This window comes from Centruroides vittatus, unplaced genomic scaffold (assembly GCF_030686945.1).
Source record: "Centruroides vittatus isolate TY-2023 unplaced genomic scaffold, ASM3068694v2 scaffold_3315, whole genome shotgun sequence".
NCBI classification, from domain to species: Eukaryota; Metazoa; Arthropoda; class Arachnida; order Scorpiones; family Buthidae; genus Centruroides; species Centruroides vittatus.
In genome coordinates, this window is record NW_027122703.1 from 2,209,195 (window position 1) to 2,235,636 (window position 26,442).

A 26,442-nucleotide genomic window follows, 5' to 3' on the forward strand; every position below is an offset into this window, starting at 1 on the left:
AACACATTTATAATAACAACAATAATTTTATTACAGCAATTTTTGGCTTATTTACCATGTTTTGGTTGAAGTGGAACATGTTTACCACTTTAAAATATCTGTTAGCGTTGGGTGTGGTAACCTTTTTATCGGGACATAATCTCCTAAGTAAATTGGCATCAACCAGAAAATAAGTAAGAAATCAATTGATGCACTTGTATTTTTTTTTTTTTTTTTTTTTTAAATATGTGGGTTTTTAAAGCTGTTGTTTGATCACAATTGCAGATTGCATTTAACATGTTGAGTAGGAGAGTTGATGCCTTCCAGTGCAAGTTTTTGTTTGTAAAACATCACATTCCAGCAACTTTTGTGTCATATTTGAGTTGTTGTTATATCACCCAGCAGAGAAATGTCATTTTGAATTTTCTATACTGATGATTAAGTTGTTTCAAATAAAAAAAAAACGAAAAATACTTTCATTCTATATGTCTATTATAACAAACACTTCGTGCTGATTTTCGTTATCGTGAACTTGCATATTGGAATAAGTGATGGCTTTTACTTCTGTGCCCTAAAAAAATATAGTAATACCACATTTAGCTACGAGCAATTGTAACAAAAGAAATATTCTACTATGATTTACCTGTGGATGTTTATCTAAATCAAATACTTCACCATATCTGTAAGAGAAGTTAGCATGATTTAAACTGTAATATGTAGTTTCAAAAATTTTCTTACCCTCTGGCTTTAATCCTGAAATTTTCCCTGTCAAATTCTAAAATTTTTATTTTCTGAAATAAAATGATAAATCAAAAACACTGCACTATGTAAATTTAAAATTTTACAGTTGCGTGTACTTACCCTAGGAATAAAAAAGGGCTCGGCGCTAAAAAGAAACAAAAATTCGTCCAGATAATGGAATAATAGAGCTAACATATCATCCCCTGAAAAATATAAATGAAAATAATACATACACACGAATAAATGTGGTTAACTGCTGTTATATTTATTGAGTTTTCTCAATATGATTTGAAAAGTATTATAAAGTATTATTATAGTTGGAAGAAGTTGATACTGCCTCCAAGCTGAGAAATTTCTTGAAGATATGGAAAAAGAGCTTTTTTCAGTTAGAATAATGATATTATTGCCTGTTCAGGTTTTTGGGAGTTGTGTTCCACGACTCCCAAGAGAACACTCACTATATTCAGAAAGAATTATGCAATTAATTACATTGAGGTATCATTCTCAAGAATATCTATCATTGAACAAGGAACATGCTTATTGGATAAGGAAAATATATATTTTTTATAATGGTATGATGAAATTTTTTAGACTTCTGATGTTTAATATTTTAAATTTTCTATTTTATCTAAGCTTGGAATGGACACAAATTTAGATAAGAGTTGTTTAGGTAAATGCCATTAAACATGAAAATCTTGTCCTGAGGTTTACAGAATGCTTTTTTGGGAAATTCCTCAACATGTTCATTTTATCAACCAGTTAATGATATTACTCAAAATGATCCAATAATTCATGTTTTGAGAGGAATTAAATATTAAAGATTAAAAGTTAGAAATGCATTTCTAATGAACAAATCTTGAGTAATATAAGGAAGTGAGAGTAGAAATGGTCAAATTATTTTTTTTTTGTAAATAATACTGTTTGCAACTAAATGAAAATAAATCTTAAAATTTTTAGTGTGTATAATCAATAAAAATTAATTAGCAAACAATTTTATTTCAAGTTGTCCATACCTTCAGCTTCTATATCTCCTGTCATCTTTATTTCTACATATTCTAATTCTGTCATATAACCAAACATTGCAACACCAACCTATAAAAATATATTCACGTTTAAAATCAGTACTTATAATATTAAAAATACAATTCAACTAAGACTATAGCTACATTAATATAAAATAATTACAGAAGTACAAAAGAGGCAGATGTTTATCAAACAGTTGTAGCATTAAATTTATATGAATATGACAATTTATTTTCAAATGATTAATTCTTGATTACTTAATACATTACTTTAAATGCTGAAGATTATCAAATAAATTACAGTCAAAACTTTGATCTAGTGCCATCGTTTGGTTGCTTTCTAAAACTGACACTAAACCAAGTCCCAAATAATAATTAAATGCTGTAATGAGGTATTTCCACAAGTTTGAGTTTTCCGTCTCTCAATGTTATTTGCAATGCAATTAGTAATTCGAAATGACTGAGTTTGTATTAAATGGAAGATCTCTTTCCCATAAATAAGTATTCATTTGTGCTTTAACAGGTTTTGCTATATCAAGGTCTAGAACATTTAAACCTAATAAAACAAACAATACTAGAATATATGTATTAAATGTGAATTTTAACATGTATCAACCATAACTAGATAATTAAGATCTTTGTATTATGATAAGTTTATAAATCAAAAATATCCAAATTAACAGGAAGTTTGCATGCACAAAATAAATAATAGCGAGGTTGAGGCTGAAGTTTTAAACGCGAAAGCGTGTACGTCGGACATTCGGCGACGCTTTTCTGTAAGCCTAGAAGTTTGACAATGGCGTTTGGAATGTCGAGCACGATTCCACTGACATTCCAAAACGCCATTGTCAAACTTCTAGGCTTACAGACAAGCGGCACCGAACATCCGACGTACGCGTTTTCGCGTTTAAAACTTCGGCCTCAACCTCACTATTAACTTTGTAATATTCGGAACAGATGATTTATATCAAAAGATTCCAGATCTTTCCAAAATTAGCCTATCAACTGACGAAAGATACCCGGCCAAGTTTTCTCCCAGTCTCTTGAAACAGACGGTAATCGTAGCTGTTTGGGGAGTGTGGGTGCTCTGAAATCCAGGAAAACAGGAGCTTCTTTTAATTTCTGACAAAATTTGCAGATCTCACTAGTTCTTAGTAGTAGGTGCTGTTCTAAACTGAAGAAAGAAATGACCAAATTTCTGAGCATTTGAAGACTGTCTGCCATATTACACCACACACTTTCACTTATGGCATTGTATTTTGTAAAATAAATGTATATAATAAACATTTTATTAATAAAATTAATAGTTTTCTGTTTCTCCATTTATGAGTCTGAGGATTATTGACCCAACTATTAATACATAATTTGTTGAGCCCTTTCTAAACTGATAGGATGAAATCTATTTTATGTTTATTTGTAATCAAACCTACATGTCAAAGATATATCAATTGTTATTTGTTCACATATCCCCAAATGACACCTAGTAATTTTTGGTCCCCTAAGGCACCCAAATAGGCTGCATTGATTATTTTATTTGGTAAGAAGTCCAAGGATAGCTGGAGCCTATTGTCGTGACTTTCGCATTGTCTGCCCCATGACTATATTGACAAGAAAATTTTTGTTTTTGTCATTATATCATAACAGATTCTCCAGACATCCCCATACATGTTACCTAATGTTGTTCTGTAATGTAGGCACCCAGCAGCAGCACACCTTTCAAAGTCTAAGGACATCTGAACAATTTTGTAAACAATGAACTTAGGCAAGTTTATCTTTTTTTTTTTTTTTTTTTTTGAAATTTTATGCACTTTCCTCTATGGCTTTCAAGAAGAGTGTCCTCAATATGCAAAATGTCTTCTGTCTTACTGGATAAAAGCCTGATGTCAATGGTCAACGTGGTCTACTTTAGATTCAATGCACCAAAAACACATCTGCTTCTTTGTCAATAACCTTTCACACACCACACACACAGCAACCAATTCATGGTGAATGTCATCTAGCGAAGTCCTTTTTGCTTGCAAGAAATGAATACTCGTGGATACCTGTTTTGGACCGCACTTGCACGATAGCTGCCATCTTCCATCCGGACTTTGTCGGGGCAATATGATGCCATTGTTGCTTCATGGCTGTCTTTTTGAATGTTATTACTGAGTCTATCTGTTTACCATGTTTTATCTTATTCATAATTATTACAAAAAAATTGTTTTTCATAATACAAGGGGTTTCCAAAAAATAAGGTGAGTAATAACAAAGCTTTTTTTTTGTTTTGATACAGTTCTTTATTATAAGACAGTTGAATTTTCTAGAATGAGATGAACATTTTAATTCTTTCAGCAGTTTATTCTTAAATTTACTAAACTGTAGGTGGATGAAATATCTATTGTTTATGGTAGAAAGGCGCTATGGATGGAGATTAATCCTCTGATTTTAGTCTTTAAAAAAAAAAAAAAAATCTCTTGGTGTTTGAATGAGCTTAACATATACAAAAGTCAAGAAAATGATTATTTTTCATAAAATCAGACTGCTCTTTGACTAATCAATTATACACAGTTAATTACAGTTTAGATTGAGATATTCTCATTTATCCATCTCTCTTTTTACAAAACTCTAATGAAACTGATTAGTCAATATTAGACACGTTGCTAGCCACGTAACGTCTATCACGGGTGACCTACAACAGTGGTGGCCGCTGATAATAGATGGGGAATGAGACCTCACCATCCATGATAAATTACAAAGCTTGAGTCTAGTCCCTTGTAGTGATAGACCGGCATCTTTATTGCACAGCCATTTGGTTGGTTTAATGAAAGAAAATATTCAAAGCTAGTGGCTTTCTTTCTTCAGGAAATAAAATATACATAAATCAACTGTTCCTTGTGTGATGTGTTACTGAATAAAGAAAGCCACTAGCTTTTAATTCTTTAAAGTCTACAAAAAACCAGTAATATAAACCTAATTAAAATATTCAAAACTTTGGAAGATGACAAACACATGAATTGCTTCAACACTGGATTTTACACAATAGAAAAAGAACAAAATGATCAATTTAAATTACTAGAGCAAGATTACAGTAATAAATGGTTATCTTTACCCAATATAATTTGGCCTAAACAAACCTTGGTCTAAGCATTTATTAATTTACATTCAGACTCTAAGAAGCTAATCTGGCTCTAGTTGTGTAATCAATGAAATATGCATCATTTTGTTCAAAGTTTACTTCATATTTTATATTTAAAAAATGTCTTTTGTTTTGTTATTAAAAACAGTATTGGTTAACTCCCAATTCAAAGTTTAAGCACACAAATACTTTAATATTTTTAAGTTTTAAAATGAATAGTAATTAGTTATGCACAATATTGTTGTGCAGATTTTGTCGACTTTTGTAAACCAAAATATTTAAATAAGAAAATATAAAAATCAAATAAATCACACTTAGATTAAATAATTATTTTCTAATTTACCTGTTCAAATGCTTCGACCAGATCGTCTCCCCCTTCGTATTTTTATCAAGGAAAATTTCGTTATTCTTTCGTGAAACAATTATTAGCGACTATGTATATTTTGAAATAATTTTGCATTAAATATCATTACAAATTAATGTTATAAATCATGGTGTAAGAGTACAGGTGATACCACTCTCCATTCAATGATGTCGGTGAAGTGGTTGAGATTATTTGAGTATCCACCAGATGTGATGATCTACAAGTCCATTTTTTACCATTGATTATTATTAAATACAATTGTTACTTGTTCTATTTATAAATATAACAAGTACAATGCAGAATAGAAATAAGTATATAAAAGAATTAACCATTTAATTTAAATTTCTCTCTTATCCCAATAGAATAATACAAAAATGGGAAAGCAAAATCAGCAATAAACATAAAAAAACAAGGGCGCCAACAAGAAATATGTAGCTTTCCTTTATATCAAAGGCTTCTTTGAAGAAATAAATAAAGATTTTAACAAAGTAAATATAAAACTTGCTCCTACCTATGAAAAATTACAAAAGAGAATACAAAAAATAAAGCCTGAACAGAGTAATAAGATAGAGGATACATATAGCACAGTGAATGTAGTCTATTCCACACCATAGACTTGTGAAAACCCAAAAAATTACATAGGAGAAACGAAAAGGGAAGCAGGAGTAAGACTAAAAGAACATATCGCCGATTTGAAATATAGAAGAGTAAATTCAGTCTTTTACAAACATTACACAATAAATAATTGCAATATTAACAAAGAAGAAGTAAGAACCTAGTAAACACAGACATGGCATCATAAGTGTGAGCAAAGTGTCGTTCAGTGTAATGCTAGGAAATTTTAACTGTACAAATTTTTAACCATAAATATATGTATATTAGTTAACACCTCCTTACAAGATATCTTGAAAAGAAACAGTACATTGTAACATGAAAACTTCATGTTCATGTTTTATTAAGTAGCTGAGGGGTGTATGCCTAAAATGCATATTGGCCCACAAGATATTCCCAAATAAGGACTGATGTCAAAAATGCCCAGTGTCTGTCTATGCACCTAGTTGTGACAGAAAAAACAATTATAATTAAATTAAATAATTTAGAATAATCTGGAAGAAGAGAATCGGTCTGGAGAAGAACTCAAACCTGCAATCCCGCTGCCCGAGCTTCCAGTCTGATATTAAATATAGAACAGGAAGCTTGTTAATTAACAGTGTCGGTTATTTGGAATTATCTTTTAAGAACAGTTTTATTCTGTGGGTTTGACACGTGTTATTAAAATTTGTTGCAGGAAAAAACTAATCCTTTAATAGCGGATCGTTCAAATAGTATAAACTCAATTACCTTAACCTTAAAAATGAAATGATAAAATCTGTACTTCTGTGTTTTACATGGAAACAAGATCTTTTTATGTGCTTCTGCAATGTCATTCAGAAAGTTATCAGTTATCAGTAAACATGCTTACTGATAATTTGGCTAAGTAGTTAAAAAATAATAGTTAACTCATCATGCTCCTAAATATCTCTTTCAATATGTCCATCCAATTTCTCTCTTAATTTTTTCAAGTGGGTAAGATCGTCTTTGGATGTCTTTTCAAATGATTTTTTCTTTTCTTTACTTCATAAGTAACTCTTGGTTTCTCATTGAAAAAAATTTTGCAAATACTAGATCTTAATGTAATTATATTCCCCATTAAAACCACCAATATGCAATGTGTATAAACATTTGGTTATAATTTTTATACACTGCTGTAGAAAAAATGCAGTAATTAGCAGTATGTTTTCGGGCTACAATTTAAAAATATTGTAGATTATAAATTCCCGCCGTCGCCGTCTTTCCTTAATCTCGAGAATGGAGTTATATAGATGAAAGACAAGACCAGATATGGAAATCTTAGGGGCAGCAGGCCCCGATTAACTATATAAGAACTTCAATTCAATTCAAAACTTTTCCCTTGAAAGGAGTTAATAGATGACTAGCCACGACTCCATTGTTAAAAGAATAACATGATGTACAGGGACAAGCCACTACTAATTTGAGGTGGAGAGCATATTTTTAATAAATGATTAAAAATTGCAGCTTGGCATTGTGATGATTTCACAATAAATAACTGCTCTTTAATTTATGGGTTTGGTTAAATAGTTTATAAACTATAATAAAGATAATTAAAGGACTTTTTCAAGGTTGTTTGCTGTGTTTAGAAAAGTATGACGGGCAATTTGGAAACAAATTGGGAACTACATCCTTAGTTTGTTGAGGAGTTTTATCAGGAACATTGGCAATTTCCTTTCCAACTATATATACTCTCCACAAACAATGTGATGTGGAGCAAAATGCTTTTCACAAATGTCATAGAGTTCAGTCAATTCTCATAGATTGCCCATGTGTTGTGTTGCAGTAACCAAATAAACCAAAATCGATCAGTTCTCGATCTGCATGCAGTATCGCTTGTTTCCATGTTTTGACAATTCCAAATCTTTTTGTGCCTTAAATAAATGCCTTTATTTTTCATTTCTTTGTATAATAAGTTGCCTTTGTAATTATGCATGCATTTAAAAGACATGATTTTGTAAGAACTTCCTAAAAACACTGTCAAATGAGGTGTAAACAACAGTACAAAATGGGCTTTCTATAGATAAGATGGCACCTGGGTGGCAAATATTTGAACTACGACTACATTCCGGAAAAGTTTTCGACGGTCAAATAATAGCGTAAGAATACAAGTGTACTCCTATGTTATAAATGATAAATTACTACAAAGTTTTCTAAAGAATAACAAGAAAAATCAATAATAATTTATAATTTATATTTCCCTAAGTGTCCTTAAATCAAATTGTTTTATTTTCAGTGCATTAAGGATACATCCATGTAACCTGCAAAAATAAATTCAAATTATTAAATCTTTTAAATAATCTGATCGTCGTGTTACCTTCTTGCATTAAAGATTAGTTAATAACAATTCAGATCATCATCATTAATATCCACAATAATGTGTCCTTTGAATGTCAGAGAATAAAGATATTATAAATGTTTTAGTTTATCACAGCATTATTAATGGGATGAGAAAAAATCTGGATTGTTTTTAAAGCATAATATTTTATCAAAATATTCAAGTAATTATTAAATATTATGTATCATTTTAAAAGAAATTTTATTTACAATGGTATAGAATTTAATGAATACGATCATATGGCTTACGGTTGGCGACATGCCGTAAGTTTGTTTCAATGGACTCGTAACTCCTTTAGATGGCCTTCGTGTCAATTGTCGTAAAAGTCTGATTCTTCGGATCAATTGTGTGGTATTATTTGCTCGCCAACCTTTCTTGTGTACTATTTGTGCCAAATATCCAAAGAAATCCTCAATTGCCCAGCATTGTGGCAGATTTAACAAATTATGTTCTTTGGATACAAAAGGAATGTTTTTGACTTTGAGAAACTCGTGTTCAAATTTGAGTAGTGAGACGAAGCTTTGTCAGGCCAAAAGATGAAATTGTCATTTTGATGATGCTTGTTAAGAAGAGGGATTAGAATATTCTTTAGACATTCATTTGGTATGTGCTAGCAACCATATATGGCATTTCTTAAAAAATGACACACATGAACGGCTAAGCAAAAGTCATACTATACATTGTCATTTCACCAAAAGGTGAGATGACAATGTGTGGCATGGCTTTTGCTTCAAATTTCTTCTTAAATTTGCACTTTACTTCGGAAAGTGCTTGATTTTCATTTCTCGCACAGTAAATTTCATTTCATGGCATTTGCGTTCCAGAGAGAGAAAAGTATTTCTCATCATCCAAAATGAGCATTTTGTTTCCAAATTTCTTACGAGTTATCTGCATTGCATTTGGATTTCAGCAAATTCTTCAGCAGTATACTCTGCAGTGCTCTTCTTCTTCCTATTCTTTATGCCCATCATCTTAAATGTCTTATCTATGTATGTTCGATGACAATTGAACATTTTAGCTGCCTCCACCTGGCTAACTGCATTTTTGTTGTCAAACATTTGTTGCAATGCTCTTTGGTTTTTAGCATTAGCAACAACTGGATTTCTTCACTTTCTGGATTTCTTTTCCACATTCCAGATATTTTAGACTACTTCAAAATATCATGATTTACTGTGGTCATCTCTAAAAAATACTGCACCACCAATTTTTTTCAGTGGTTTGCTTTATTTTTGTACATTTGTACAACTTGCTCTCTTAATATGTCCTATTTTGAAGCCATTTTTCTGAACTGATTCACGAATGTTCAAAAACTTCATTTGCTGTAACCGAGCATGTGTAATGACATAAAAAGATAATTTAAAAATATTTATGCCAAAAATTGAGTTCAATAGCTATAATGCTTTAAACTCAGTCTGGAAAGTTTTTCTCTCATCCCATTATATCAAAGATTAAACAAATTAAACTAATACAGTATATTTTAAAAACCAATTTTTTAAAAAGACTTCTTAAAAAATTAGAAAACTTCAAAGGTTAATATAGAAGATAACCATCGCTTTTTATCTGTAACCGCATTTTATCAGAGACAAACTACTAAGGTCTACATACGTTAGTCTTTATTATATTACGATGCATTTCGGGTGAAAGTTTTGTTTTCACTTGCACCCCTCTTCAGATAATACATATCTATGTTAAGGAAACATACACATGTTACAATAATATTACAAAAAAGTTACAACATTCAAATGATTTACATTATAACAAACTAACCCATTTTGCTAAAGAATTTGACGCTCCACTATATCGATATCCTACTCTCGAGGCATTGTACTAACAGCCTTTTGTCTGTTTTTGTACTATTTTGCCCTTACCACTTCTATCTTCATCCCATTATTTAAATTAATGGTGCTATGTGCACTTACAATCACGAAACGTTCCTTGAACCTTCGTAAAAACTTATCTTTTTCTTTGTGGATTATTTTTATATTATTATTATTATTGATTACAGTGATCGGTCCATGGTGATTGGTTATTTTTTAAACGATTGCTGTTTCGTGCTCTTTTACTCTAGTCTTGAGTTGCCTTCCTGTTTCACCTATGTAAATTGCTGGTTTATTGCACGTACATTTAAGTTCGTATACAACTCCTGCTTCGTCTAGTTTTTCTTTATTTTTAATTTTATTAGTATTAATATTAATTTTATTTTTTAGTTTGGCTTCTAGTACAACTCCATATTTTTTGAAGACATTTCTACAATTTTCATATATACCTTTAATATAAGGAAACATTTTTTAATATTTTTAACGTTAATTCTGTTTTTTATAAATTCCGTTATCCATTTCTTTAATAATCTACTTGGGTAATTGTTTAATATAAATGTATTTATTAATTCATTTTATTGTTTTTCTCCATCTTCTGCTTTAGATTTTCTGCTCCATATCTTCGATAGTGCTGTCACAAGATTATTTCTTTTAATTGTTATAGGATAATACGATTTATAATTTAGATTATTATCCACATTGCAGCTTTTTTTTAAAGTTTTTATATTAAGAGCATTTTTCCCGCAGTTTATAGTTACGTGCATGAAATGTCTTCAAAAAATATGGAGTTGTACTAGCAGCCAAACTAAAAAATAAAATCAAAATTAATATTAATACTAATAAAATTAAAAATAAAGAAAAACTAGACGAAGCAGGAGTTGTATACGAACTTAAATGTACGTGCAATAAACCAGCAATTTACATTGGTGAAACAGGAAGGCAACTCAAGACTAGAGTAAAAGAGCACGAAACAGCAATCGTTTAAAAAATAACCAATCACCATGGACCGATCACTGTAATCAATAATAATAATAATATAAAAATAATCCACAAAGAAAAAGATAAGTTTGTACGAAGGTTCAAGGAACATTTCGTGATTGTAAGTGCACATAGCACCATTAATTTAAATAATGGGATGAAGATAGATGAGATGTGGGCAGAAGTGGTAAGGGCAAAATAGTTCAGAAATAGACAAAAGGCTGTTAGTACAATGCCTCGAGAGTAGGATATCGATATAGTGGAGTGTGGAAAGCTTTAGCAAAATAGGTTAGTTTGTTATAATGTAAATCATTTGAATGTTGTAACTTTTTTGTAATGTTATTGTAACATGTGTATGTTTTCCTTAATGTAGATATGTATTACCTGAAGAGGGGTGCAAGTGAAAACAAAACTTGCACCCGAAATGCACATCGTAATATAATAAAGCTAACGTATGTAGACCTTAGTAATTTGTCTCTGATAAAATGCGGTTACAGATAAAAAGCGACGGTTATCTTCTATATTAACCTTTGAAGTTTTCTAATTTTTTAAGAAGTTTTTTAAAAGTTGTTTTTTAAAATATGTTAAAAAACTGCACCATTAATAAATACATATATTTGTTACTTATATAAAAAAAATTAAACTAACTATTTTGCATTAAAAAAAACCTATGAAATTTAAACAACTAAAATATATCCAATGTTTGTTCTTTTCATTAAGAGCACAATGATCATAAGAATGATAAATGTTTATCATAATAAATGAATAAATTTTTCTACAGAGTTAAATGAATCTTGGCATAATGTTGACAATTAAATAGACAATAATGCTTCTTTTAGATACCAAAAATATGCTACAGTAAATTCATATGCAAATTTGTACATTTAAACTGATGATGTTCAAGGAGAGCTGAAAGAGTTAAATAAAAATACCATTCTATGTATTTAACAGCACACCTATATTTTTTCAAGCAGGTTTGGGTCTAGCTTGGTAAAATGGTAGGTTAATCATGTCAACATTATCAAAATAGTATTAAATACATGTGTATTTGTGAAGTATTACTGTGTTTTGTTTTAAGTTTTAGAGTAGATTTCTTACATTTCTTTATCTTCTGACTGAAATTCCTTATTTTGAATATTTTAAGATATTTATTTTGTTTTTCATCATTATTAAAAATTATAAACAAAATTTTAGTGACTTTTTAAGCTTGAACAATTTGATTGCTATCTTTTAAACACCATCAGATCTGAGAGAGTTTACAATAAAGGGCACAATCAAATAGGTTTTTTGGTTTTCAAAATGGAACCAAATTCACACAAAATTTGGGATTATTGATATGTTGATGTTTGAGTCTTTCCTCCTTGAGTATTGTGAAGTATTGATCAACTGGCATTATACTATGCCCCAGAACTGTGTATTAAATTTCTATTTTATCAAATAATTTTATTGAAATACATAGTTGGTCTAAGAATATAAATAAATATTTTGTTTTTTCAGTTTCACTCTTTATAATAATCTTTCAGATAGGTAATAATAACCTTGTTCGGTCCTTCCTGTGTAAATATACAGTAGATTGTTGTTTTGTTTGTGTTTTGACAACAAATAATCCCTAGGTACAGAACTATAATTGTCACAGATAATATTCATCCTGAATGTGAAACAGGGATGAACAAATTTTTCTGATAATCATATTAAGAGAACATTTTCACTTTTCATATCTTTACTTGAATTTGTTTGTTTCTGAAAGTATCCTGCTTTTCAAAGGAGAAATTCTCTCACAACTTTTAAATTTCTGAATTTTTCTTCCTCTTACTAATTTCAGCTTCTTTTAATATGATTACAAAATCTGCAATTCTTTCATATATCTTTCCTTGTAAAGCCAAAATGTACAGTATATTGAATTAATCTATAAAAAGTTTTTCTAAACATGTTGCTTTATGAAATTCTCTCATGCTGTTGAACAAAAGATCTGGGTAATTTAGCTACATTTAATTCAGAGTCAATGTGTTTACACAGTCTATTTTCTGATCTTGAATAATATGATTATCCTGCTGAAAGATCAGAAATATATTTTCATACTTTGTTTAGCAAATCTGATTCGATTCTATTGAGTTTAACATTGTAATGTTTATAAAGATCTTTAGGAGGTGCATCATTTGCAAGAATTTTTTTCCACAACCTATTTTGCTGAAAGCAAAGTAGACTGTGGAAGTTTTAAGGTACATGTACTTCTAGCTGTACTGTACCTGGGATAGGTGAAAAACAACCTGTTTGTAGTGATCCTTGTCCTCCCTCACTTGCGGTTTCGTCAGAATGGGTGCAATTCACCCGCACGCGGTAATAAAGGGTTATAAAAAAGAATAGACAAAGAAATGTAAAAAGAAGGGGAAAAAAAGTGGGAAGAGGGACGGTGAGAGGAGTTTGGGATGCAGGAGAGAGAGGAAGGGCAAAGTGGTGGTCCCCATGTGTAGAATAAAGCTTTTTGTGTAGAAATATCTGACTGTTTTAATTTTGTGTGACGAACCAACGGGGCGGAATCCGCTGATTCAGAACGGGTTCCCTACACTGTTACAGTATTTTTCACCTATCCTAACATTATACTTAAATCTTTTTGTTCTTTGAATGAGGTTAGATATGTTCAACGATCACAAACAAAACCTTTCTAACTAGTAATTGAACTTTAACGTAAAATTTCTTTTGGCAAGTTTTAAGGTATTTTACGTTAAAGTTCAATTACTGGTTAGAAAGGTTTTGTTTGTGGTTGTTTATTTACTCACTCCAGTATTTTTGAGAAGAAAACTGTTGTTACATATGTTCTTGATCACTCCACTCAAGGTGGTACTGAAGTCTCTATAGATCTGTGCTGTTTGGATTTTTCTTCTGCCCATTATTATAATACTCTTCTAAAGCTTCGGTTAACTAAATTTTAAATAGTCATCCAATTAAATTAACTAACTGGAGATTTAGTTTTTTAAAGCAGGAATTTTAATTTTAGTTAATTTTCAAATTGCAAAATATGCTAATTTATTTAAAGTATAAATCATTATTATTTTTTCAAATGCAAATTAATATCATTATTCTAGGTAATGTCTAAAAACTTAATAATATGAATAAGAAATAACAGAACAAATGCAATATTTTTCAAAATAAACTTGAATATGTAAAGGCACAATCATAACCCTGTTTGGCCATGACACAATCTTTATAATAATAGTATACCATTACAGATTTAATCCTGATATTTAAATCTTCTAATTAAATAAACACTTTATATAACATTAAAACTAATTCTTATCTGAATTGTCTGTCTATTATTAACAATACACTAGCAATTTCCTAATATGAGGTAATGGGAGGTTATGCTTTATGTCACTTATGCACTTTTTGTAAAGTATCTATCGAATTATGGACTTTGGCACTTAGCAGAACAAATATTATACCAAAAAATTATGTTACATGACATGAGGAACTACATCCAGAGTTTTCTGGCTATAGTTGTGGGGAAAAATCATTTGATAGTTGCTTGTAGATGGTCAAATGATTTACCATCACAACCATAGCCAGAAAACTGGGGATGAAGAAAATAGTAGTCACCTCTCCCTCAACTAGGAACTATATGTGGTCAAATTAAATTTAAGACACTTTTTGCACTATACTCTTCAATTATTTTTAATATTTTCATAAAGAAATTATCTAATTTAAAAAAAAAAGTACTTACTGAACATCAGCTGGGTGATCTAAATCTGAAATAATTGTTTTAAATTAATTTCTTTTACATCAATCCGATTCAATTATTAATTAATGCCAAATGAACTTATTAATTGGACTATAACAAAGCTAATTTGAAATTAGTCTTGTTAAAGACTGATTAATAATCTGACAGTTTGTTTGGCATTAATTAATTAATTTTATTAATAAATATTAATTGGTTATAGAGTTCTTATGCATCAGATTGCATCCTTAGTCTCCAACTTCGAGAATATCTTAACAAAAAATTCAAAATGGAAGATGAAGCAGGTATGGATCTGATATGGTGGGCAGTGATTCTCAACCTTTTTTTGTCACGGTACATTTTAATAATTTAAAAATTTGGCAGCACACACAATTACTTCAGTAAGTACCACAGAACAACCGATGACGTCATAACAGTGATTTTTAAACGCAGTTGGTTATTTAGGTCACATTCCCTAAACGCTTTGGTAACTATCGGCAGTTACCGGTAACACCAGTTACAATTTCCAAATGCACCCTAGGTAGGTAGAACTAATTGAACTATTTGTCTGACGTCGCTTATGTATGGGTATTTGCACTGATGGCACACTAAAGTGCTGCGGCATGGTGGTTGAGAATCACTGTGGTAGGGCCTCCTTGAAATCTAACTTAATAATGCAGAGCTCTGTCCACTTTTTGCACGGATAATTAGCTTTTAAAGATGCTGTCCATGTGTCTGGCATTTATCTGATTTTTTTGCTAATTCTTCCAACTATTTATCTTTAAAAGTGTTGTTTTATACTTTGTTTCAATAAAAACACTTTTTCAAATTTTTGAGGTAGTTTAATGGTTTTCTTTTAAAAAATATAGCAGCTTTTTTGACATATACTGGATTTGTTTCCAACTGTCTTTAAGAGCTTGATACTTACAAGTGGCAAAGTGGCTTACACATATCAATGCAAAAACTATGGTAATTTACTTTTTGACCCTTCTAATGCATTCTGATCAGAACTGTCATCATTAACAAATTACAATAAAAAATACAAAATGCATTATATTTAACAAATATAGTACAATTATGAAAATAAAAAATAAATATTTGTAAATATCTGTAGACTGTGCATATGATATTATAATTTAAAGTGTAATTTTAATTTAGCTAATTGTTTATTGTTGCCATTATCTACAGGAATTAAGATTTACAAGTAACATTAGTATGTAGAAAAAACTGATAAGAATTCTGTAGGGTCAGTTATGAAGAGAGATCCATGAGTTACTGCTCTTGATAAGAGCTCCATCTTGCGTAACAGATAGGACCCCAATAAAACCAATTACACGGCTTACCTCTCCCTTTCAAATAATTAACATGAACATAATTGGTCCGATAGATCCTCCGTTGACCAGAAGCCACTGGTATGCACTCTATCTCGTCAACCTTTGCACACGATGGCCCAAAGTTCAGTGTTTAAGGTCACTCTCGGTGTCAGCCACGTATTTGGCCTTTTTGCAGGAGTTCACGTGGACTGGTTACAGAGCTCTAATGCTGATAACATATGAAAAAGTGTAACTGCAGCCAAATAAGAACATAAGAACTGACCCCACCAGAGTTATGACCCTATATTTGGGAATGGCTGTTCTACACTACCATGTTAGTATAATGAGTGCAAAATTAATGTGATAAAATAATTGTTAAACAAGCAATTATTTATCATATCATTGTCACAATGCCAGGCTGCAATTTTTAGATCTCAATGCCAATGCTATTGATTTTAGTTGTGTTTTGCCTCCGTATAATGTGTGATCACAAGTGACACTAAGATGCTAGCATAACAAGTGCTAACCACAGACTGATGGAGCATGCACACAATCCGAGACTTCCCCTTTCCTCGTCACTTGTTATGCAAAACATCGCTCGTTAAGCGAGTCAATTTTTTACAATTTATTTTGCTCGTTATGCAAGGTGCTCATTAAGCGAGGTTCCACTGTACTATAATCCAAAAGAGTGTTTTTAATGATTATACAATTTCTGGCATTGAGTGTGTTTTTCATTTACAAATCTCTTGACCTCTTAAATATTTAGTATTATATTGGTTTAATAAAATCATTAAAATAATGTGAAAAAGACAGTTTTGAGTTGAGACTAGAAAAGTTGAACCTAAATGATAGTAATTGAACAATTGAATAGTTTGTAAATTCAGTGACAGAGGAATAAGATGCATGGCACTACAAATTGCTAATTATTATATACAAATACAGCTCTGAATGAGGTGGTTGCAACCTTATCAAATATGTAGACCTTGTCCAACAAGTAAAAAAAGTGAAAAAACTGATGATTTACATATGACCCTTTGTAAGATATACCCTCCAAAGTCAGTATATTGTTAAACATTCAATATGCTTAACAGAGTTTATATCGTGATTCCAATCGTGCCCTTGTAGTCAGTGCAATGGTTCTTGTTTTATCAGCTTTTAGCCAACTCTAGTAAAGTGGAAAACAGTCAAATTTTTAAATTTCACATTTTTGAAGGTCTTCAAAATTTCAGATAGGCTGTTTTCGAGCGCTATATCTTGCAAAGGATCACATGTAGGCCATTGGTTCTTACGACTTTTCTTATACTCTTGGCATGGTCTACAGCTCCTGAGAAAAGGACGCCTTACATTCGAGTATATGTGATATAAGCACGTGGCATTTTTATCTTATTCATCCCCCTCCTGCGTGATCTTTCCTCACAACTCTTCAGCCCTTCCCTCCACTAAACCCCGACACGTGGTTTACAGATGAACCTTATACGTACATGTAATTAATGTTTAAAATAAAGTGACCACATGTCCCGATTTTGGCGGGACAGTCCCGCTTTTTGGTGGACTGTCCTGCGTCCCGCCGATTTTTAAAAATGTCCCGCTTTTTAGAAAATATCTGCATTTCTTATTTTAAATGTACTGTAAAAATATATTACCTATTATTTATTAAGTATTATGGTGAATATAAAGAAATAAAAAATACATAAAAAAACACATAAAATGCATGCAGAGTAAACTAAATTAGACAATGTACCGAGTTAGATTTACTCGGTGGTGTTCGATCATAGTCGTTATGTCTCGGCTTAATTCAGATAAGTGCAGACAGTGCGGTTTGTTGTTTTCAATTTGACGTTCGGTTTGACTCATTATTTGATTGACGAAGGTAGAGCAATAGTGGCCACAACGTAACAGTCAATAAGGTAAAATTTAATACTCTTTTTTAGCCTTTGTAGTAAATTTTTTATTTATTTCTAGTATTTACCCACAGAATAAAAGATAAGTAAAAAAAGAGAATGCAAATTTAATGAAGAGCTAAGCAGAGAATTTCCATTTATTAAAAAAACCAAAATAGACTATATGGTATGGTGTGATAAATGCAATGCTGAATTTTCGGTCTCACATGGTGGAAAAAACGATATTACTAAACATCTAGCGACAAAGAGGCACAAAAGATTTTTGAATAATGCCGCTTCCTCGTCTAAAATGGAACAGTTTTTTCGCAGTGCTAGCTTTGGCAACATGAAAAAACAGCTAGCATTAGCGGAAGGGCTATTTGCTTTCCACACCATAAACCACAATCAAAGTTTCAGATCAATGGATTGTATGTCGCAAATGATCAAAACATTATACGACAAAAAATTTGCATATGCAAGGACAAAAACCGAAGCAATTATTTGTAATGTTTTTTTACCATATTCGTTTTCACAATTGCAGAAAGAATTAGAAAAATGCACATTTATATCCATATATTCTGATGCTTCCAACCACAAAGATTTAAAATTATTTCCCACAATTGTTAGATTTTTTGATCCAGAAACAGGAATTAAAATTAGAATATTAGATTTTGTTTCATTGCCGGGTGAAACTTCACAAATAATTTTTGATTCAATAAGTACTATTTTAAAAAAGAATAATTTGAACAATAAAATTATTGCCTATTGTGCGGATAACACTAACACAAATTTTGGTGGAAAAGCTAGAAGAGGCATCAATAACGTTTTTACGAAACTTAACGAACATTTGAACCAAAAAATTATTGGAGTAGTTTGTGCAGTGCACATTCTACATAATACTATTCAAACAGCATCTGACTTACTTCCAGTTGATGTTGAAAATATTATTGCAAAAATTTATTCATATTTTTATATATATTCTATGCATGTTGAAAGTTTGAAGGATTTTTGTGAAAGCGCAGAAATCGAATATAAAAGAATTCTTGGTTACAGCAAAACACAATGGCTAGCTCTTTTACCAGCTGTAGAAAATATTTTAAAAATATACGAACCATTAAAATCATACTTTTTATCACAAGATAAATGTCCAAGAATATTGCAGCTCTTTTTTGAAAATGACACATCACAAATTTGGCTTCAGTTCATCCACAACCAAGCTACATTATTTCACAATGCTGTGAAAATTATTGAAGGGGACAAAATTTCAATTACGGAAGTGTCAAACGAAATCAATAATTTAAAAACAAAATTACGAGAAAGAATTGATAACGATTACATTCCTTTAATTATTCGAAAAGACATCACTAGGTTGGAAGAACAAGGTGCCATTAAACGACCTGATTTTCTGAAACATGTCGAAAATTTTTATAACAACTGCTTGGAATATCTTGAAGAATGGACAGTTCAATTCGAAGATATTAAAAATTTTCATTGGGTGACATTAAAAAAGGAGATTTTATTGAAATATGTGGAAAAATCTTTTGAATATATTAGCAACCATTTTCCGAAAAATAATATTTGCGAAAATAATCTTTTTGATGAGGTGTCATTGGTAAAAAGATATGTTACAGATAAAAAAATTAAATGTTGGTTGTCTGCAAATGTGGAGACAGACAAAAAATGGACGGAGTTATTCCTTCATTTTAAACAGAATAATATTCCTTATCAAAATATTTTGAAAATTGTAGAATTCGTGCTCTCCCTTCCGGGAACAAATGCAGCAACAGAACGTGTTTTTTTCTAGTATCAATAAAATATGGACAACTGAAAAAACGCAGTTGAACATTAAAACTTTAAAATCTATATTAAGTGTAAAATATAATTTGACCAATTCATGTGAAATATTTCACGACATTTTAATAAATGATCCGAATCTATTGCAAAGTATTCACTCGGATCAAAAATATGACCGTGAAAGAAAATCATAATTTTTTTTAAATAAAAAACTTAATTTGATTAAAAATCATGATGTTCAAATTATTATTTTTTACAAATATTTTTATAGTTACCAATAATTAATAATAAATACATTTTTGTACAAGTATATGAATGTATACAATAAAATATATATAACTAAATTGTAATTCTCATTTCATCCCATTTGTCCCGCTTTGTCTCAATGAAAATGTGATCACTTTAGTTTAAAATCTACTTGAAGATAAAATCACACAGAAAAGTAACAATAATAAGGATCTGACAGATGATTTTCATAAAAGCTTAAGACTTACACTCATATTTGACAGGAGGAATATATAAGTCATCTTCAGTTAAGTTTTTCAAAACTGTTAACGTCACATCTTCTAAAGTATCGCCTTCCATTATTATTGTTTACCAACTTTTGTATTCCTTCTCTCTATACAAAAATTAAGTTTTGGCTAGAAATAAATACAATACCTTTCCTTGCAATATATCTAATAATCAGTGGCGTATTTGTGGTGATGAAATATTTTTCATCACCACAAAACATACACGTGGTTACACAGTATTCCCTAGTGTGAAAATAAGAAATTAAATTAAATTATAACAGATAATCTTTATTAAATTTATAAATTATTATAGTAAATAAATAAATACTATAATATATATATATATATACATGTATAAATAAAATTCAACGAAAGTTATGATAAAATTCTAGCCAAGGAGACTAGATGGCTGGTTGACCGAGCGGCTAAGATGGCAGCCTACTGCTCTAATGGACCGGGATTAATCCGGATGGGTCGGAAACAGTGGTGATATTCGAAATAGTTAACAAAGGGTTCGCTAGCAGAAAATTTTTCCCTGACAATCACCGACAAACGAAATGGAAGTTTTGGCTAGAAATAAATACAATACCTTTTCTTGCGATATATCTAATAATCAGTGGCGTATTTGGAACGTAACGAGCCCTGGGCGAAGACCAGGTAACAATAGTATATTAGTGCTGTCGACCTTTTTTATTTTTTTCTTTTAGGCAGAGAAATTTTTCACCCCAAATGGCACTGCTGATAATAGACAGATGTCATCATCTCTCGAAATACAATATCCTTTTTATTTCGCTGTCCCTAGCCCGACACGTGTTCCACAGCGTGAGATTGTGGGATCTCTCTTATGACTGGATCTAGTTTCAAGAACTCTCTTGAATCGATCGCGATTAAACTTCGTTTCGGTCGAGATTGAAACGGTCGAGAGAGATCGCACCAAGACATAGTCCCCGACCTTGCTCACAATCTAGATTGAAATGCTCGGTGCAAACGGGTTTTTTTTTTTAACTCTTTCCGCCCTGTGGGCACTAAGAGGGCCTCTTTTAGTAGGCTCATTATGGGTTCGGCCAGGCCCACAATGGGGCGACCGGGTGGTGAGGGACGGGGCCCGACATATCCGAACGGACCACCCCCCGAAAAATTCCTGGGGATTTTTCGACCCGTTCGGATTCGATCCCGGGTCCCCCAGAGCGGTAGGCTGCCACCTTGACCTCTCGGCCATCCGGCCGCGGTGCGAACGGGGTATAAGGCTCTAGTTTAGTAGTATTACAGAGTATAATACGTATATTTTAATATATTAAAAAAAAAAAAAACACTGAGAAATGTTCCGTGTGTTTAACAAAGTTCGGAAAACTGAAAATTTTAACAACGGGTTCGACCGAACCTGTGCGAACCCGCTGAATATTTCCACTGGTCGGAAACCGCAGAAATTTTTGGGGGTAATCCATCCAGATATGTCGAATCCGTCCATCACCACGTGGCCGCCCCATTATGGTTCTGGCCGAACCCATAATAGGATCACTAAAAAGAGGCCCTCTTTAAGTGCCCGCAAAGTGCCTACAGAATGAAAAAAGTGTTTTAAAAAGCTATAGTGAGTACATATTCTCGCACCGCCTTCAGTGCTCAAATCAAATAATTTTAGCAATTTTTTCCGGCTAAAAACACAAACAAGGAAAGGGTCAAATGAGCGGACATCCGATTTGAACGAAACTTGGTAGCCCTAAACACAAACAGCTCTTTGTCCAAATAATAGGATAATAGGACCCACTTCTCAAGCGTTTCCGAAAAACGGGTCTCTGAAAATTGAATGTTTAGCTTATGTGTTTGAAAGTTTTACGACTTCTCAGAACGGCGATAGCCGAATAGACAAGTTGCTTTTTTTTTTTTAAATTCTTTCCGCCTTGTGGGCACTCTTTCAGCAGGCCCATTACGAGTTAGTCCAGGCACACAATGGGGTGGCCGGGTGGTGAAAGACTGGGCCCGAACGAACCATCTCCCGAAAAATTCTTGCGCATTTTTCGACTAGTCCGGATTCGATCCCGGATCCCCCAAAGCGGTAGGCTGCCACTTAGATTTTTCGGTTATCCGGCCGTCAGCAATTATTTATTGTAACATCGTCACAATGCCGGGCTGCAATTTTTAATCATATTTTTATTGTATTTAATTTAAAATATATGCACTCCATCTCAAATTAGTGCTGTAGTGTCTTGCCCTGTAAATACATTTTGAGATATAAACAAATTAATGTAATTATTGCAATGTAAATATAGTATAACTTCCGAATAGCGGACACCGTGGGGACCATAAGTTTGTCCGCTATTTAGAGGTAAATATAATGTCCTATTTGAAGGATCTGGGACTTGTAAAAATGTCCGTTAAGTAGAGGTATTCGCTATTCAGAATTGTCCGTTAATGGAGGTTTTTTTTCTTAAATTTACTAAATAATATTCCTAGAGTAAGCAATAAAATCTGAAATAATATAAATAAAAATGAGGCATATTTAGAATATGATTTATCACATTTTGATTAAATCTTTATGGATGTTATTGTATATTATTAACTGAAATATAAAATAAAATTTTTATTTTTTTGTTATATTTTAATTCACCGATAAAATTAAAATGTTTATAGAATTTATTTGACGATATCTTTTGATATTTCATGTTGAATTTATCAGTTTTTTGTATTTATTTCGACATACGTCGTGTATAGACGAATAGATGAGAAAAATAACATATTTTTTTACTGATTTTGAAACAGTATCTCTTCATATTTTGGGATCAAAAAACTTTTATAAACAGAATATTGATTTATATCTAACAAATAAATACCCGTAGGGCTAAACTTAATTCTGGGCACACAGCAATTATGTACTAATACAAGGTACTATGGAAGACCCGGGATCGAATGCAGACGGGTCGCTAAACCCCAGGAGTTTTTCGAGGGGCCGTCCGTCCCTCACCGCCCTAAACAAGCCCGTAATGGGCTTACTAAAAATAAAAAAAAAGCCTCTTGGTACTCACAGGGCAGAGAGAGTTAATAAAACATTTATGTAAAGTCCGGAGCTGACAGAGAAGTGTAGATCTTGCAGCTTAGAGAATACTAGTGGAGCGTTAATTTAAATTCTTGTTTAATTCATCTATTTTAAAAAGTTAATAAATTAAAAAATACACAATTTTTTTACAAAATATAATAATAAAATTTTAAAAAATTGCAATTACAACGAAAATTTAAAAAAAAATTACAAAATAGACGAATAAACGAAATTTATTATATTTTCACTTCTCGTGCTTTTTCAGCTGAGAAATTGTCACCAAGTTCATTGTAATCAACCCTATTTGAAAAGTTATTCTCGATGTATAATAATGCAAAATGACGTAATTTTTCTAGTTCATTTTAAATATAATTTTTAATTATTTTAAGGACAATGAACGGTCTCTCTGCTGGTGCGTCCTAAACAGAAATTGACAAATAATTCCCTTTAAGTTCTGCGCCATACCGTCAATCTAGGGTTTTCAGATATGGCGCCAAATTTAAATTTCGATATTCTTACTACAGTAATGAGTTTATAAAAGATTGTTTTGGGGACCCTTGTTGATGAGGGCTCAGGCAATTGCCCTTTTTTCCCCCATAGGATAATGTGCCACAGAGGAGCCGCAAAATTTGTTTTTTATGTAAAAAAAACAAATTTTGCGGCTCCTCTGTGACACGAAAATATAAAATTAAAAGGTTGAAAAGTATAGCCCAGCGAAAACATCTAAATAAAGGAAACCTTTGTGTGGTGATTTCCTATAACCGTGAACGAGTCAAAAACAGGGCGAGGCAAAGGCAACAAGAACATTTATTAACTCACATACATCCGACTTGGATCTTACACGAAAAGGACGCCTCCTATCGTGAACAATTGACAAACGGAAGTGTACATTGACCAGACAATAAACAAAAACTTAGCTTGTATATACGTAACTCGATCCCGAGTGGTTCTTTGACGGTCGGACACACAAAATAAGCGGATAGCGACTGACTAAAGCGCGGTTTACAATGACTAATATGATTAACCTTAACACTTTGAAAGTTGTGGCGCGAGAATATCGGAACCAGATTTGAGAGTAAGATTAACGTGTGAATAAAGTGTATACATCACACAGACTACAACTACGAAAAGTTTTGGTCGAAGCAATGTTACCGTGATAATAGATTAGGATAACAAGCATCATTATAGAAAAAGGTTTCGTGTGTTGCATTGTGCCTAAATTCCTTCACTAACATTAATCAAAGGTTCAGGCAAATTATTGAGGCGCGACACTATAAGGCACTAAAGTTCGAAGCCTTTGCAGATCGCAGGCGACACATGCGCGATGTGCAAAGGCATCGAGCTTTACTCCAGTTTTAAGGAAGGGAAGTGCCTGTTGAGAGACTTTTATGGAAAAAGGTATTAGACACGCGAAGGAAACCCGCAAAACTCCACGTGACCAGTCCGCTGGAGAGGATAAAACCACTGAAAATATTTTATATTTAGAGTTTTTTTCAAATTATGGATCAATTATGACAAATGACTACAAGATTTACAATTAATGTAAATTTTAACTAGAAGGTGATTAATCAGTTAATCAGTGTGGCAATCAAGATAATCACTTGACGTCGTCGACCTATTATCAAATCAATTATCGGGATGAACTTTGAAACAATTTAAAAGCGACAGCAGTGAAATTTTTCGATTCTTTCCTAAAAATATTGCTTACAAGTGAGTACTTCATGTTGTTTATGTTCAGGAATTTGTATTTGAAAATTTTAAAATACAGAATTTCAAATTAAAATACAGCTGATGAAATTTCTAATTTAAAAAAAAAAAAATAGATCTAAAAATATCTAAATCAATTTTTGAAAATTATATATTTTATGAATAATTTTTAAACTAAATAATAAAAATATAATTAGTTCCAATTATTATATATAAATTGATAATGATATAAGAAAAAATACATTATTTATAATTAATACTTAAATAAATTTAATAGTGTTATAAGTATAATTTTAAGCAAAGAACAGTATGTTTATAATTCTTATTTATTAATTTATATAACGGTTTTAATTAATATTATTCTTTTATCCTATGCAATTTTTAATATGAAAATAATATAATCTTGCCCACCAGTCTCCCCACTCTGAAATGATTAATTTAAGTCTACTTATAATGCCCCCTATTATTAGAGGATTTCTTTAAATATGAATTAATTAACTGAAAATTGAAAGCTAAATTTTAAAAATTAGTTTAATAAAATGTGCAAACAACACCCCTCTCACTAAAACAATGTTCTGTTTTATTTCCGTCCTTCAATAAATCTCACAAATTAGCATACAAACTAAAAAATTATGCCAAAAATTTCAAAATTTATTAATATGTGGATTATTAAATAATTATTTTTCAAATGTTAATCTTCAAATTTTCTATTTAAAGGCGTGATTTCATCGGTAATGTTCTTGTAATGTTGTTATCTGTAATTTATCTACAGAAAACAATATCTTAAACAATATTTAATAAAGATAAAAAAAATAAATAATAACAATTCACTCGCATTTCAACCAATTGCGAAGCGCAAATGAACGGCGTTGCAGAGCTCGATGCGCATTATTTACTGATTAATAAAGCTAACAAATCATTACAATGCACCTAAGTTAGAGAAACACAAATAATTATCTGGAGTGAAACGTATTAGTAATGTATTCGGACTACAATTAGTATAACGAATCAAGTCGAAACTTTTATCTTTTCTGTTTCATCAGTTTTAGGGAAAACATGATACAGTAAATACATGTTTTTCGCTTGGTCAACATGTCTATACATGTTGACCAAGCGCAAACCCACGACCAGTGTAATAGTTTCCACTCTATGCAGGTGAGTGCTGTCACGAAGTGATAATATAACGCGCATACTTCGCGCTATATCATTGTCGCAGTAATTAAATGAATATAATATTTTTTAAAATTATATCCATTTTTGTATGAATTATATTTAGTTTATTAATTTTTCCAATAGATGGCGCTACAGGTAAATCCAGGAAAACAAATATACACAAAAATTAATTGATACATAGAAATCTGTTAAAGATTTTGGGGTGGTATGTTCGACGTTATTCTAGTTTATAGTAGGTTAACTGAATTACCCAGTTTCGTAGCAATTGGTCAAACGGACTAAGAGTACATAGCGAACAAACAAACAAACATTCGCCTTTATATATATAGATTAGAACGAAAAATAATTGGAATT

General features: G+C 31.4%; 2 protein-coding genes across 2 annotated transcripts in view; one reads left to right on the plus strand and one right to left on the minus strand.

The window, feature by feature from the left end:
• Positions 1-452, plus strand: part of OstDelta (oligosaccharide transferase delta subunit) — a 30,254-nt gene extending 29,802 nt beyond the window's left edge. The window contains exons 17-18 of the mRNA XM_067286369.1: positions 37-173; positions 265-452. Of these exons, the coding sequence (XP_067142470.1) occupies positions 37-173 (137 nt within the window). The 3' untranslated portion in view covers positions 265-452. The remainder of the gene's footprint in view (positions 1-36; positions 174-264) is intronic.
• Positions 7-20,388, minus strand: Archease (protein archease). The gene is made up of 9 exons (XM_067286372.1): positions 20,160-20,388; positions 14,685-14,709; positions 8,084-8,094; positions 5,204-5,235; positions 1,734-1,812; positions 841-923; positions 718-770; positions 623-659; positions 7-550 (listed from the first exon to the last, which is right to left on the minus strand). Exons 1-9 carry the CDS (start codon positions 20,248-20,250, stop codon positions 461-463), a joined length of 501 nt encoding a protein of 166 aa, XP_067142473.1. The 5' UTR covers positions 20,251-20,388; the 3' UTR covers positions 7-460.
• Between the last annotated feature and the right edge of the window lie 6,054 nt (positions 20,389-26,442).